We start from the raw sequence: 16,388 nt of genomic DNA on the forward strand, positions 1-16,388 counted from the left end.
AAACCGAGAAATATGTCAGGCTTGTCTGCTAAAGCTCTGGATGAGCCTAGGAGGTGATCATTCCGATCATCTCCGCAGATCACGTGTCCTTCACTCTTGTTAAAAATTATCCAGGGGTTATTCCCACGGCAAGAAGAGGGCATAGACAGCTTCCAACGATCCCTGAACGACACGGCAATATCGCCAGTCACCAATGACGAGCTGCTGGAGATCTGCGCTAGGATAGGAGATAACAAAGCTCCGGGTCCGGATGGCGTTCCGAATAGGGCATGTTCGCTGAGCTGTTCGAAGCGTGCATGTCCGAGGGGATATTTCCTGCATCATGGAAACTACAGAAGTTGGTGCTACTGCCTAAGGCTGGCATACCTCTAGGTGAGCCAACCTCCTACAGACCCATTTGTCTTTTGGACACTGCGGGCAAAATGCTAGAACGAGTAATCTATAATGGAATACCCCCAGTTATTGAGAGCCAGGGAAGTCTCTCAGATTGGCAGTATGGGTTCCGTAAAGCCAGATCAACCATTTATGCCATTAAATTGGTTACTGCCTTGACCGAAGATGCAATTCACGGAAATATGCAAATATTGCATGGTAGTAACCCTGGACATGAAAAATGCATTCAATTCGGCCAATTGGAACTTAATACGGGAATCTCTGGCGAAGATTGGTGTTCCCGCTTATCTTGCAGCTATTGTCAACAGCTATTTACAAGAACGAAGGCTTTGGTGTGACACCGCTGACGGACCCAAAGAGTACGTTGTCTCCACGGGTGTTCCATAGGGCTCTGTACTGGGTCCACTACTGTGGAACATCATGTATCATGAGGAATATATATAATGCGAAGTCGATCTCTCTTTTATCGCAGACAAAAACGACGAAAGGGAGAGATCTCTAAATGGATGTCAAGAGCGTTGGGAACGCCCGGGAAAGGGTCGGTGGACACACAGGCTCATCACTGCCATCAAGGAGTGGTTGGAGAGACGGCACGGTGAGATGAATTATAATCTTAGTCAGTTTCTCACGGGGCATGGAGGATATCGCCAGTAGATACCTCCCCGATTGTCCAAACAGCGATGGAGTCCCAGAGCACCCAGAACATGCATTCTTCCACTGTCCAAGGTTTGTAGTGGAAAGGAAGAACGTAGAAGAGAGGTGGTCGTACCAGAGAATCTGGTGCGAAGAATGTTAGCATGTCAGGTAGATTGGGATGCGATCAATTCTATGGTCGTATCTATCCAGAGCAAACTGCAAAAGGCAGAGGAGAATAGAAAACGCGGTTACGTACGCCGTGTAGAGACGAAAGGGGACCAAGCTAAAATGACCTGACTCCGCACCATGATGTAATACCGTACTGTTTTTCCCCGGGGCTTGGGGGGAGGAGTCGGGGGTGGTTTTAGTGAGTAAGAATCCCATACGCTGGCGTGTCCAGGTCAGTGTCTTTTGAAGATTTCCACTTCCTCAAAAAAAAAGACCTGTGAGGAGCGGCCAGATCTCCCACCAGGCGCGACCCCAGCTGGCAGATTGGGGCATACTTATTGATATGTAAATATGTGTTCATGCACTTTTCTTTTCTGACTGTGCATGGGCTAGTGGTTGCTCATCTCTGATGCGTGGACGAAAATGGCTATGGGAAGGACACCCAAAAAATAAAACTAACATGGACGAATTGAGAAGGAGTAAAGGTACGCTGCAGGGGCTCGGAACCCCAGTACCGGCGGTTTTTAGGAGTGAGCAAGCGGGCTCCCGGCCGTCGATATCCCTCGACCGCAGTGCCTCGGTGGTGGACAACTTGGCCACCGTGGCATCTAATACTACAAGTGTTTTAGATTTGGAGAAGGGGGGTGTTCAAACGAAGCACAACTCTGCCAAACACACCAACTGCAAAGACAACGAAAGATGGGCTAAGAGGAGATAGCTGGCCAAAAAAGGCGATTTCGACACCCATCGGATTTGATCACGAGGTACTCCAACAGCAGCAAATAGATCGTTTCAGGAGAAGCTCATCAATTTTGCGATCTCCTACAATACTAAAGCCGGCAAAAGAGAAAGCTCATGGGAGCTCAACAATTGAAAAATGTGATGGAGTCAGTAAAAGGAGTAATCTGGCCAGGACTCACTGAGAACAGAGAATTTAGGAAGGCGTTAACTGCAATCAAAAAATGAGGTTAATACAAATAAACCTCAATCATTGCAGGGTCGCACAAGATTTGCTTGCGCAGACGACTTACGAATCCGCGATGAAGATTGCTATCATTAGTGAACCCTACAGAAATCTTGACGGTGGTGTATGGGTCACAGATTCGACTGGTGGAGCGGCGATATGGGCGTGCGGTCGTCAAGCCATACAGTATCGCATGGGTCAGGCGACTAGTGGCTTTGTGTGGGCAAAAAATAAGTGGTATATTCGTATATAGCTGTTACGCCCCACCGAGCCTCACACTGCCTGAGTTTGAAGACCTGTTAGACGATCTTGTTCACGACGCAGTGGGACGAGGTCCAAAGATGATAGCCGGTGACTTTAATTCGTGGGCTATCGAGTGGGGTAGCAAAGAGACTAACGCAAGGGGCGGTGCTTATTAGAAGCGTTCTCCCAGTTGTATGTAGTTCTGGCCAACGAAGGCGATGTAAACACTTATCGGAAAGGGGGAACTGGTTCAATTGTAGATCTGACTTTTGTCAGCTCTGCGTTAGCACGTGACATATCCTGGCAAGTTAGCGAGGACTTCATGTACAGCGACCACCAGGCAATCACCTTTGAACTAAGGACGAAGCCACAAGGCTGGAGACCTGCACCCCGGAAGTCGAAATCCAAAAAAGCACCACGATGGGCTGCAAAAGCGATGGATGAGCAAACATTCATAGAGGTGTGGCTAGACTTGCCTAGCAAAGCAGGCACCTCCACGGATAGAGCTCTCCATGTCACACAGAGCATATCTAAAGCATGTGACGCGTCGATACCTAGGAGATGCTCATTCCTCACTAGAAGACCCAATTATTGGTGGGATAGTGAACTTGCCAGTCTTCGATCGATTTGCCACGAGCCACACGAACGGCTCAGAGGGCAATAGGTAGGATCGATCAAGGACAAAAGGAGCATTCCTGTAGGGAAGCTCGTAAGAACCTCAAGCTCGCCAATATTTTAAGGGGCTCTGTTTGGAAGCGGACATAAATCCGTGGGGTAGCGCCTATAAAATCGTGACAGAACGATTAAGAGACCGATCATCTCCGCAGATCACGTGCCCTATGCTCTTGTTGAAAATAATCCAGGGTTTATTTCCCCAACAAGAGGAGGAACTGACACTTTCCAGCGACCCTTGAATGTAACGCCGATTCCATCAGTCATCAGGGATGAGCTGCTGGAGATCTGCAGTCGAATAGGCGACAGTCTTGATGGCATACCGACTAAAACCCTCAAATTTGCTGTCGAATGTAGACCGGGTATGTTCGCGGAGCTATTCGAAAGGTGCATATTCGAGGGTATCTTCCCTGCACCGTGGAAGCGGTAGAAGCAGGTGCTGCTGCCTAAGGCTGGCAAACCGCCAGGGGAACCGTCCTCCTGTAGACCTATATGTCTTCTAGACACTATGGGGAAAATGTTGGATCGGGTTATTTATAATAGATTGCTCCCAGTCGTCGAGAGACAAGGGGGTCTTTCAGATAAGCAGTATGGGTTCCGTAAAGCCAGATCAACCATTGATGCCATCAAAATGGTTACTAGCTTGGTCGAAAATACAATTCACGGAAGGGATAGTACCAGCAAATATTGTGTGGTGGTGACCCTGGATGTGAGGAATGCATTCAATTTGGCCAATTGGAACCTTATACGAAAGCCTCTGGCGACGATTGGTATTCCCATCCACCTCGCCGTTATTATCGATAGCTACTTGCATGAGCGAACACCCTGTATAATACCGATGATGGACCCAAGGAATGCGTTGTCTCCGCGGGTGTCCCACAGAGCTCCGTATTGTACATTACCTTCCGGTTCCAGAGGAGGCCACAGTGGTGGGTTACGCCGATGATATAGCACTGGTTGTGATCGCAAAGCATCTCGAGGATGCTGAGTTGTACTCAAGCGAAGCAATCAGTGTTAAGGCTTGGTGAGAAAGTGCTCGCAGAGGAAAAGACGGAAGCGGTCCTCATCACTAAGCGCCGCAAAAGAAATTACGCCTGCATTAGAATCGGGAATCGTATCATCATTTCCAAGATGGCCATCAAATACTTGGGGGTGATGATAGACGGAAAACTCAATTTTAAACAGCACATAGAGCATATGTACTTGTAAAAAAGCATCCATCACGAGTATGGCTCTCGCAAGGATGAAGCCGAACGTAGGAGGACCGCGGCATACTTGCAGGCTGCTCATAGCCAGGGTGGTAAGTTCTAACATCCTATATGCACTCACAATTTGGGAAAAAGCGCTGCAGGTTTTAGGCAATGCACATAAACTGAGTACGGTTTACAGAAGAACAGCCGCGGGCCAGGGTGTGTTCTGCCTTCTCAGACGATGCAGCGTTTGTCACTTCGGGAATGATCCGATTGACATCCTGGCAAACTGAAATGATGAACATTTATAACACCGGGTCCATCTCTATCTTATCGCAGGTGAAAAAAGCCGAAAGGGAGAGATCATAACCAGATGGCAAGAGCGATGAGACCAGTCAGAAAAGGGTCGTTGGACTTAAAGGTTGATCCCTTTAATCGGGCAGTGGCTGCAGAGAAAGTATGGGGAGATCAATTATAATTTCACCCAGTTTTTCACCGGCCATGGAGGATACCGTCAATACCAGTACAGGTTTAAATTGGACACGTCACCTAGTTATCCAAACTGCGACGGGGTCCCAGCGCACGTATTCTGCCAATGTCCTATGTTCGTGGAAGAAAGGAGGACCCTAGAGGAAACTCTAGGTGAAGTGCTACCACCGGAAAATTTTGTCCGGAGAATGGTAGCTTGCCAGGAAGACTGGGATGCGATCAATTCCATGATCGCAGTAATCTAGGATAAACTGCGAAAAGCAGAAGATGTGAGGAAGGCGCGGGATGACGGAAGGAGACCTAGCTAAAGTAAGCTAACTCCGCACCGCAATGTAATACCTAAAGGTGGTTCTACGGAGTAGGGGTGGGGGGAGTTGGGGGTGGTTTTAGTGGGTAAAAATCCCACACTCTGGCGCGCCCAGGCCAGCGTATTTTGAAGATTTCCACCTCCTTAAAAAAAAGGCAGACAGACAGACTGACAGACAGTAAACCGATTTTAATAAGGTTTTGTTTTACAGAAAACCTTAAAAATGAGTAAATCCGGCTCGGCATTCTATCAAACAAGCATAATTCAGGCTATAAAATGTGTCTATCTCTGCAAAAAGTATAAAAAATAAAAAATAGATACAAATATTTAAAAAGAACTTGAGAACGTCCATGGCTGAGGGCAAATGCATTTTTTTATGTTATCTAAAGTTGCAAAAATATTATCTGGAAAGCAGGAAATTAAGTGATTATAAGTTATTGTATGTATATAGCTTCAAAAAGATTTTCTTATCTTTTATGAAATGTGATTCATATTGAAAACAAGGAATCATTTCGTCTGGCGTATAATCTACCAAGATATTATTAAACTATTAATTGATAAATTTTTTACAAACCGCGATCTAGAATTTTTAAATCTCAAACGAAAAAAGTCACTTATCTTTACAATTTATTGGTCAGATATCTTTCGTTGAACCATAAACCAAATACTCGTACTAGAAAATAAGGAAATTAGCAATAACTGCCAAAATATATCGACTTCCTTCAAAACTTTTCTCTTTAATTTTATCTTATCATAAATTATCAATTCTATGAATTGTTCCAATTAATAGTATCGTCCATGTAACGATTGATTTATGGTTTTAAATAGCCTTTCTCCGGGAAGACCATTCAAAAAGTAGTTCAAACAAAAGGATTTCTGCATAAAAATTCGCGATAATAATAAAAAAATTAAGAAACAACATCCGTTGATATGAGCAACTCATTAATTAGAATGACGAATTTATATTTCCGCAGATATTGTAAATCTTGGAAATTTACTTTGTTTATAGAACAAAAGCTACTATGCATAGTGTTACTATCAATCTTATCTTGAATCTTCTCTATTGTGCATTCGCAGGTAGACCGTAGGCTATGGGATCATCAGTATCGGAAAGGGAATTGGAAAAATATGGTAAGTTTACTGGAGCACTTAAGTATCTTTGTACATAAATTGGGTGTATCTGTAATTACATGTCTGATAGAAAGCAATAAGTACCAAACCACGTAATGTTCTTTTAATTGCTAATAACACTTCTCGACCGATAAGTTAATTAGACGCACCTAAGAGGTGAGTCAGGGTATGTAGAGTACATATTGAATATGTGTACATTTGTGCATATCAAGCTGTTAGCCTTTTTGTTGATAAACTCATTTTTATGCGGCATTTTTTATTACGTTAATTTTACTCGAATAGTATCTGTTTTAATATACCACTTGTTGATACAATTTTGAATAAACACAATATGACGTTGTGTTGTGCAATCTCCATACGTTCGAGTATCTGTACTGGGAATATATTTTTGGTCATGACCAAGGCTGCGGAGATGCTCATGAAAGCTTTTGATAGAAATAAATATTTGACGAATATGTAGAGATATTGTCTAGTGAATAAAAACAACATAAAAAGCACTGGAAAAACAATTTTAGCGACTTGACTCAGTAGCTCTGTCAAGTGGGAATTTGATAATTGAGATGAGCGATTAGGAAAGAAAACTTTCACATTTAATTTTAATTTTTTCATATAAACGAGGGTGATTAATATAATGGTTGCCATTAACCCGCTACGTACCACCACTTGCGGTAACCTGAAACGCGCTTCAACTCCTCCCACGACTTCCCGAGACACCCGCACTCCTCCTCTAATGTTCTGCGTCAAGTGCTCTTGGGGCGACCCACTCGTCGCCAGTCTTGGAAGAATGGATTCTGCTGTATGGGGTACTCAACAATGCAATTGTCGCCCCTCCTTAATGTGTGACCTATCTACTGCTACTTCCGCCTTCCGATCACATGCCGGTCAGGTTCCAGGCCAAGTTATTCGCACGTAATAGTACCAGACTAGCGTACTCCGAAGATATGATGCAGAAAAATGTTGATGAAGGATTGGAGCCTTCGAGTGACATAGAAAGAACGCTAGCATGGAACAGTTCCAAATTGATCGTGGTATTGAGATAACAGCATTTCCAGATGTTAGACAAGGCGGCGGAAGCATATCTTGTGCTATTAATGCTTCGGGCGACATCCAGTTAAGGGGAGTACGATGACCCGTCAGACTGAGAACCTTGGTTATGTTCTGGTTTAACTTTAGTCTAACTCGACTTGTCTTTCTTTCTATACCTGGAGCCATTTGGCGAAGGTCCATGACCCAGTAAGATGGCAACCAGATATCATCAGCGTATTCGACGTGTTTGAGGAAAGACATCATTCCCCATTAAACTCTCCCATGTCCTCCGGATCCGAGATCATCCAGTTTAAGATCGGCAACCAACCTTGCGACACACTCAAAACGGGTGTCCTACTTTGGAATCATAACGATCATCCCCTTCTTCCATTAGCTGGGAAAGCTCTTGGATTCCCTAGATTTCCGTACGAGTGGGGGTAGATAGATCTGTAGGTGTAGCGATAAATTACTTTGTGGGGAGACTGTTTGAGTACATTGATGGCCGAAATGATTTCTTCTTCTACTTTGGAGAAACAGCCTGTATCCGCATGTTACGGTGACCATTTCATCCAAAAGAGGAGGAATTTCAACAGATATGACAGTGTTCTTTTCGTCTCTCCAGCTATTCGTCGTCGTGGATAAGAAGTCGACCGTTAACGTCCTTCACAAGAAGTGCAAAATCTCTCGTGATGCGGTACACACTCTTGAAATCATTGCGTCTTGTGTCATCTTCCGGCTTGACTTAATTTGACTTGACTTGAATTCATTTTTGTCACGGCGCACACTACGCTGAACTCTATCAATAGAGCATCTATCAATAGAGCCTTCAACTCGAGAGATATGGTGGACGCAACACGCAAGTGAACTTAAGCGATCGATGTCAACCCCTCTCTTGTTACTCACATTCAGGAGACCACACCTAAATATACTACTGATTGTGAATTGGTTAATCTGATTACTCGTAGAATGTTGAAATCCAATTGACCTTATGGCAAGCTCTGTGCTCGAACAATGTGCCGCCGATGACGAGGTAGTGTAAACTGCAGATATCCACAAATCTCCCATCATTCTCGTTACGGTCGCCAATATCGCTTCCCCATCACGTGTCGTAGCAAGCTGTTGTCAGAGCTCACCTTGGCATTCAGATTACTTATTGGTACCACAATGAAACCTTTAAGATGCCTCCCCCTAGGGAGTTCACCCTAGGTTGATGCATAGCCCTGTACAATTTTGATGCTCCTTAACCTGGACCGGAATCTTGCAGTCAGAAGTCTATCAGAAAACGATTCTCACGTCCGCTACAAAAGCACATTACCGGTAGTTCGGCAAGAGGGAGAGGAACACTCTCCAGTCCCCTACTATCTTATTTTGCTTAGGCCCAGAATGTCCAGCATATATCATTGGAATTCTCGCTCGAGTTGAGGAAAGGGTACGGTCAAGCCAAGGAATTCCTTTCAGCAAGAAGAGGATAGAGAAGGTGGAAGGGAATTTGTTGCTGCAAGGAATATATTGCCATTCAGTCCCTCCATTAATCGAGCTCAATCTACTTCGCATGAGGAAGAACTCGATCGTAATATCAGCGTTCCAGACCACCTCTCCGACAATGCATCCTCTCCCACCTTCCACAAGAAAAAAAGGTGCGGTCGCCGTTGTCCACCATTCCATTGTAAAACACATAGTCAGAGGATCATGCCTTATCAATTTTGACAAAGAAAATTTGATAGGCTTCATGCTCTTCAGAGGATCAACCAGCAACATTTGGATTTGCACTCAAAAGAGAAGATCTGTCAGAAAATATTCGGCGTTTTTGGAAACTTGACAGTGCTTCCTTCTATAAGAATTTCTCGCCATGTGGAAAACAATGCGAGACCCGTTTTGCACGACTGATCCAAGTACGATATGTGAACACTGCCATGGCTTCTCCAATGTTTTATATACTCGATCGCAACTCAGCACGTCAGCCTGAACTTAAAAACGGGAGAACATTTATGGACGAGTATTTGGAACTGGGCCATATGCGGGTGTTTATAGAAATTCCCAAACCGCACTACTAGCTACCCCATCATTACGTCGGTAAGCCTGAGTGTACCTCAATAACGATCAGACGCGCCTTCGATGTGTCAGTTAAAATTGCTTCCAGAGCCCTCAACAACATATTGTTGAAGGATCCCACCATTGGTCATTCCACTACGATTCGGAGAGCCTAAATGCGCCATGCTAGCAGATATTGAAAAAATGTGTGCGTCCTTTATAACTAGCCAGTGGCGATTCTTCTGGCATATGGAGTTTTAACAGACTATCCTAGGAAACGTTTCAGATGTCCGACCCTAGAATCGATTTCTCTGCTACTCTCGACGTGATTTCCATTCTCTTTCTCTCAGTCAGTTTCTCAGACATCCCGCAATATCCACAAGAGGTAGCTTGACACATGAAAACAATTGAAGAATTGAATCGTGTGAGAGTTTTGCAATTGTCTTTCAATACGAAGTAAGCCTTGCTTCTCCGGGTTTGGATTGATGACGAAAAGCGAATTGAAGTGGCTCATGAAAGCGATTCTGTTCTTGTCGATACCTCGGAAGGTAACATTTAAAAGTGAGTGGCTTTCTCCAAATCCACGGTGGAAGTTGATGCCTGTTTTGCCTGGACAGTCTCCTTTGGTGAAATGATCCAAACTAGACCTTGTCATTGGAGATGATGGGCGAGAAGTTCAGCTGGTGAGCAACCACAATTAGCGTTCAATCAGAAGGAGGAGTCTCGGCCGCCCTCATGTAATGTCAATTCGAAGAGGAGGTAATGTTGGAGGCTTACACGATTAGCAACGTTAGACTTTAGCTGCGTAGGTTGCTTGGTTACCAGCAGGGCAGGACCAGGGGGCAGGAATTGCTCCTGAATGCACACTGTTGTTCGGCAATGCTAGTAACAATGCTACATTAAGCTCCACCTTGAAAATCGCAGTTCCATCTTGATGTAATGTAATCAGCTTCCGCCTTGAAAAGACCATGAATATGGGTCTCTTTGTCGTCCTCGATTCGAGGGTAGACGATCAAGGGCCATGATTGTGTTCTGGTCAATAAGAAACCATGGGGAATTTAATGTGACTTGAAGTTATGTCTGGTCACGATTGAATGCGAAGTTCATTAAGGCTTCTAAGCCGCTGCGAAATGCGAGCTATGTTTATGCTCTTAGGTCTTGAGAATCCCTGTTGCATTCATAGTCAGAGGCCCAGAGAGACTAACTGAAAATCTTGTCTCGGACGGTTATGGGTGATCTGGAACAGAAACTAGTCCAAAGTTGGATCTTATCACAAACCAACCATTGACGTGGTCAGTTGGTCGATTATCAGGTTGATAAATTGAGCAGGAACGTTGGAGGTTGCCTAAAATTCTGTAGGCTCGAATTGACATTGTGACCTATCTGCGCTGCTAGTCTATATCGAGACTCAGAAGAGGTCTTTGAGGTAGAAAGAACTACAAATGACATCTATTGCAGCTGTTGCCTTGTCCGAATCCGTCACGGTCTGAAGGAAGGAGGACCCTGTGACCTTTGGTGAGGTGAGGTCATCAAGACAGAGTTTTAGGTCACACACAGTTCGCAGATAAATCGCGTTGCAGAAGTTTGACCAAAGGCAAAATCGTCAAATCGAATCACTTGTTCAAATGGCTCATTAGTTTCTCTGCTGAGAAGTCATAGATGTTTTCTCCGAAGAGGATAACAATGTGTGATAGTGCTACGAGCGCTGAATCAGACAGTTGAATTCCTTATAAATACAATCACTGAATCTTATCATTGCCTGAGACGCCGAAGTAATCTTTGAAGGAACAATTACGTTCAACTCGAGGGGAAATGCTAAGTGCACAGAGCTATCCTAAATGATCTCACAAGGGAAGTCGCGCCAATTCGTTTACTACCACGATCGTCGGCGTCGTCAAAAAAACAGAGGCTTTGCATCAAGTGAGATGTCAAAGATTCCAATCATAATGGAGGCGTCCTCAATGAAAGTGGTTGCAAAACATGGTGTTCTGTTCTCACTCGCTATTCCGGCAGTCATCACAGGGGCATTGTTTGTGGGTTTCTCAGGGGGGAGGCAGTTTTTACGGACATCTGAGTTTTTATACGCCGATCTTTGACAATTAGCAATTGAAGATAGATCCTAAAATAAAAGCATAGGAGAAGGTCTGTTTTAGGCAAATTAGAGAGCACAAGTACTGCTTTGAAGCACTGCTTAATGTGAGTGATTATCTACCACTTCTGATGGTGGGATTACTTCGCGTGTTTGAGAGATCCTGGAATATCTGAAGACATTATGTGAGCTCACCTTCCACGAATTTCTTTTGGAGTTTGGAGGTTTCTGATGGAGAGACAGCCTATACATACACTATATTGACACCCGCACCATTTGCTTCAAGCTATCGTAGTGATTACTTAACACCTTCCAAACCTCCTGATAAGCCACCAGTGAAAGAGCTATCCACGAGAGGTACGACTTCTGCTTTAATGGCTTGGCGCAGTTTTCTCAACTTGTATACCCCAACGTACGTTTGGTTTTGCCGGATGTGGTGGAAGCGAGCTAATTATGTACTGGTTCTTCGAAGGATGAACCAAAAACGGATCCAATTTATGCTCATGTTGCGACTTATGCTCGGTAGAGGATGTCGTCTTAAAAGTCGCCAAAGCACGGTAGCGACCGAGTAAATCACAAGATAGTTGGGGAGAGTTAGTTGAGGAGCCAGAGAATTTAATGGAAGGAGGGAATAGCAGTTACAAATGTGGGAACAGAAGTTTGAGGTTTCCCCTCATTAGTGAGTCTTCAAAACTGTTCAGATATTCGTTTCTGCACTTACATATTAAGGATTTGATCGAGGAACGCAGAGTTTTGAAAAAACAAAGTCAGTCTAGGTTCTAGAAGGCAAGAGCTTCTTCCTCACAGTCTGTTTTTGACGCAGTTTTTTGTAGACTTCAGTGGTGAATCAGATAGGGCTAGAGTGAAATCCCTTAGAAGAGGAGAGGGCATAACAGGGAAGAAGATCAGATAAAATATTATACAAGGCACGGAGAGGGAACTTAACAGCTATTAGGGCACTTTCGTCGGTTGTCTTGCCAAGCGCAGCGCAGTCTCTATCACGACGAAAGACAGAGTAACCTTCGAGGAGCTCGAAATCTAAAATCCTGTCATCCACCTAGGTTTCAGAACTGCAGATAACGTGATGTTGGGATGCTAAGGGAGGCAGACGGGTGGGTCGGAAATTTTCAGTTCGCTTAGACTTGACGAGGACCCCCTGTGGCCAAAAGTAGGATTGGACGATGACATAAAAGTCGTGAAGATACGTCACTTTGAAGAAAGCACTCGGTCAGGAGAGCCATTCTTTGTCAGCTTCACACATGGGAGAGGTAATAAAGTTATGTTGGCTTTGCTGCTGATGTAGGCCAGAATTTCGTCGGAAGTGGTGGAGTACGGTAGCCTCGACACGGATATTTTTTTCGGTGGCAAGGGAATGTTCAGTTGGTGGCCACTCAGGCCTGCGGTTCAACGGGGGCGGGCGTCAATGATGCGCAAGAAGAAGCATGCAGTGGCGCTAATGCAGCGACAGTAGGAAAATCGTCAGAACTGGGTAGCACAGCCGATGCTGAGTAGGATAGGTATGGCGCCAGTATTGTTGGCCGTACTTGCCGGCAAGGTATAAGTAAGCCAGTCAGCGGCGTTTCAAAAGCCGAGGCTACGCTCGTGCTCGATGAAGCAGCAGCTTGAGGGAGCAGAATTGATTGTGACTTTGAGACTGCATGTTGAATTGCATCAAATAGCGATGTAATACCGCAGGCAGTTATCAGCCGTTGTTGAACAGTTCCTCTAACTGGAAGGAGTCTAACTATCCTTTCATGTCTCGTCTTAGAGAATGAAAAACAATTTTGCTCATTTACTATGCGGCGAATGTGAGTTACTTGAGCTAATTTGCTTCCTACTCCAGGCCCACTGTATCAAATATAAACTCGTTACCATAGAAAACACAATAAAAATGCACCATTCACTGCCATGTTTGACCTATTTAAAATTTATCACGTAAATTAAACTCCACATATGTACGTATGTAAATGGGCTTGGTTCCCATATCCATTGCATTCAGGACAGTAACCAATCGATATAGGGTTACTTTGGTATCCTTTACGTAGGATAGAAAAAGGAATTATTGATGAAAGATAAGTGATCCAGTGAAATCCTATTTTAACTTAAAAATAGGGTGCTAATAACAGTTAGTCCGATCTGGTTAGACCTCCCAGTTGGTATCTTCCTTTGGATCCGTACTTATCTGGAAGACTTATTCTATCAAGAGGTATGAACTTCACTTTATTTTGTTTTTTATTGAAACTTCTTCATAAGATATAAAACCATCTAATTTCTATAAAAAAGTATCTTTAATTCGGTAGAAGTATTTACTGCCTTTGTTTTATTCTGAAGAAAGAAGGTCTTTAATATCCACATTTTTCCACACTTATCCACTCGAATTAAAATCAACTATTCTGACCGCAATTCCATTAAGTATTGCATGAAGGCTTACATAGGAGTTTTATCAACAATAGGCAATTTATCTATGTAATATCACTTTAATTAATTCGAAAAAACGTCATAACTTGGCCATACTGAGAAGGTGTGAAGCAAATGTGGCAAACAAACAAATAAAATTTTCACTCCTATCACGTTCGATTCAGATACATATGCGTATATGCAGATTAAGCGTTGGTTTTTCCATTATCAATTAACCCTACAACAAACCCTTTCTGCAGAATAACTACTATTCGTCACGAGAACTTGATTAGGTGCATTGTATCTGACCGAACTAAGGGAACAAGGAAAACTAAACGAATATCTGCGTCGAAATTGTTATCAAACTGTAAAACGTGATGATGATACGAGTATGGAGGGAACTTGTTGCTATAACCGATAACCATTAGTAGGACAAGGAAGTGCCATTATAGTAACACAGGTTGATGGTCTATATCATTGTCGGTTGATCAGTAGCAGTTTCGATACAAAAGGAAGACTTAGATTAGTGGAAGTGATAGTTCGTTGAGAAAGTTCCAGGGAAATTCCGACTAAATTCTTTGAGATACTTCTATCATATCATTCGTAATTGTACACTTCAACTTGATTGGTTACTAAAAGTGGAATCGAAAAGGGTTGATTATACCCGGAAATAATTAAGCTTCTTTATATTAGACAGTAGAATATTTGACCCATCTTTCTAAGGTTCTCGGAAGTGCGGCGATTACCTCCTCTAATTAGAGCTCAATTAATTACTTATAACTTTTGATATCATCTGAAATGAGGAAGCGTATTTGGATGTGCTACGAAACTATGTCCGGGAAAAAGTTTTGATATATCTGCAAACAAATAGTTCTTGGATATCTATGAAATATAGATTTAGATAAAAGTACGTAGAATAGTGGTTACTGTGTGAAAATCTCAAAGTATCTGTTAATTTAAATTCCAGTTTTGGTTCTAGAAACACAAACGCTTACCTATAGGAAGGAATAGGTAATGGCCTTATCAAAGTTCTTCCAAATAAATGCTGCAAAACTTGCTCGGAAAAAAGTTAATCCTCTTAAAAAAACAGGTAAATAATTGATAGAAGTATTTCGTAGATATTGGTAGTTAGATGCACCAATCTATTTTGTATTTTTAGGGTAATCACAAGTAATTTGAATTTAGTGTGTGATTTTGAGTGAATTCATATTTGTACCAAATTTTTCTCCTATGCTTTTTGGTGTTATTATAAAAACACAAATTTTATAAAATGTAGAGGTTTTTCTCAAGTAGTACCGGCGGCCGCGATATAATAAGTCCACCCACCCTTCCCTTTCGTTATCCACTTTCATGTACTCTTGTCCCGGCCGCCAGTTTAACCTTTCTAGAAACCACGCACTTTTGATCTTGTCCTCTAATCTTCTTGTACGTTGCCTTTGTCAATCCTATCCCCTCTTAGGTCCTGCTCTCGTGTTCGATGCTCACATATCCCGACTCCACTCTCATGTCGCGCGTAACACCACCAAGTTCAATTTTCATAAGGTGAACTTCAAAGGTCTGAACTCAGCCCCTGCCGACAATCAACTTGGTTCTCCTTCTCTCTCCATTAACGTGTGACCAAGCACTCAACACCTTCTATTCCATTTTATCTCATCTTCTTCCCTGTTACGTTCCCTCCTCTCTCAAGTGCTTACGCTCTTACCCTGTTTGGTTCACCACTGAAGTCCACAAAAAACTTCGTCAAAAACACTCTGCCTGGGAGAAGCTCCTGTTTTATAGAACCTATAATGACTTATGTGTGTATGGGTATGTTTTAGGTGGGGGAGAGGCAAAGCTTCTGAGCACTCAGACCTTAGTGATCCATTGTACTCGATTGCCCCGTCCAATGGAATATCCTGGATTCGTTTATGTACCGCAGGATTTCCCTTAGTGGATGTGATGCTATCCGCCGCAGTTGGTGCACATCAGCACCAAAAATCTGATGTCTGATGCGTACATAGGCTGGGCACTCACATCGACCACTATCGCCGACAATTCTGCCTCCACAAGCTGTTGCTTCATCGAGCACCAGCGTAGCCTCAGCTCCTGAGATGCCGCTGGCTGGCTCTGTTTATACCTTGCCGGCGACTGCGGCCAACAAAACTGGCGCCATACCTAAGTCGCCCTGGTCGACTAATTCTCTGCCTCTATCTGCCACGCACTATTCCAGTGTGTTTATAAAAGATTGTTTCAACCCGACGACGTCCGCTAGTCAACTGAAAAATCGTCATCTATCCGAGGGACATGTTCTCTACACAGCATCGGATGCGGTACGCACTTCTGGCGATTATCCTACAGTTGCTGCATTAGCACCACCACACGCTTCGTCCTGTGTATCATCGACGCCCGCCACCGCTGAACCCCAGGCCTTTCCGACCTCATGTTCCCGAGCAGCCCCCAATTGAACGTCGCTTCGCCGCCGAAACATTTGTTCGTGTCAAGGCTAGCGTACTCCATTACGTCCGACGAAATTCTGGCCTATATCAGAAGCAAAACCAACTTAACTTTGTCATCTCTTTCATGTGTGAAGCTGACGAAGGATGGCTCTCCTGACCGAGTGATAGCTTCCTTCAAAGTGACATATCCCCATGACTTCGATGCTATCGTCCAATC

At 43.7% G+C, this 16,388-nt stretch overlaps 1 protein-coding gene across 4 annotated transcripts in view; it reads left to right on the plus strand.

Moving 5' to 3' along the window:
- LOC119653493 (choline transporter-like 2) overlaps positions 1 to 16,388 on the plus strand; it is a 93,767-nt gene that overhangs the window by 39,911 nt on the left and 37,468 nt on the right. For 2 of the 4 annotated variants that reach the window (XM_038058123.1, XM_038058125.1), the window contains exons 2-3: positions 6,140 to 6,193; positions 14,704 to 14,826. In XM_038058123.1, the coding sequence (XP_037914051.1) occupies positions 14,751 to 14,826 (76 nt within the window). In that variant the 5' untranslated portion in view covers positions 6,140 to 6,193; positions 14,704 to 14,750. The remainder of the gene's footprint in view (positions 1 to 6,139; positions 6,194 to 14,703; positions 14,827 to 16,388) is intronic. The other 2 variants (XM_038058127.1, XM_038058126.1) reach the window with 1 other exon arrangement.

The sequence above is a fragment of the Hermetia illucens genome, chromosome 4 (assembly GCF_905115235.1).
Source record: "Hermetia illucens chromosome 4, iHerIll2.2.curated.20191125, whole genome shotgun sequence".
Lineage (NCBI taxonomy): Eukaryota > Metazoa > Arthropoda > Insecta > Diptera > Stratiomyidae > Hermetia > Hermetia illucens.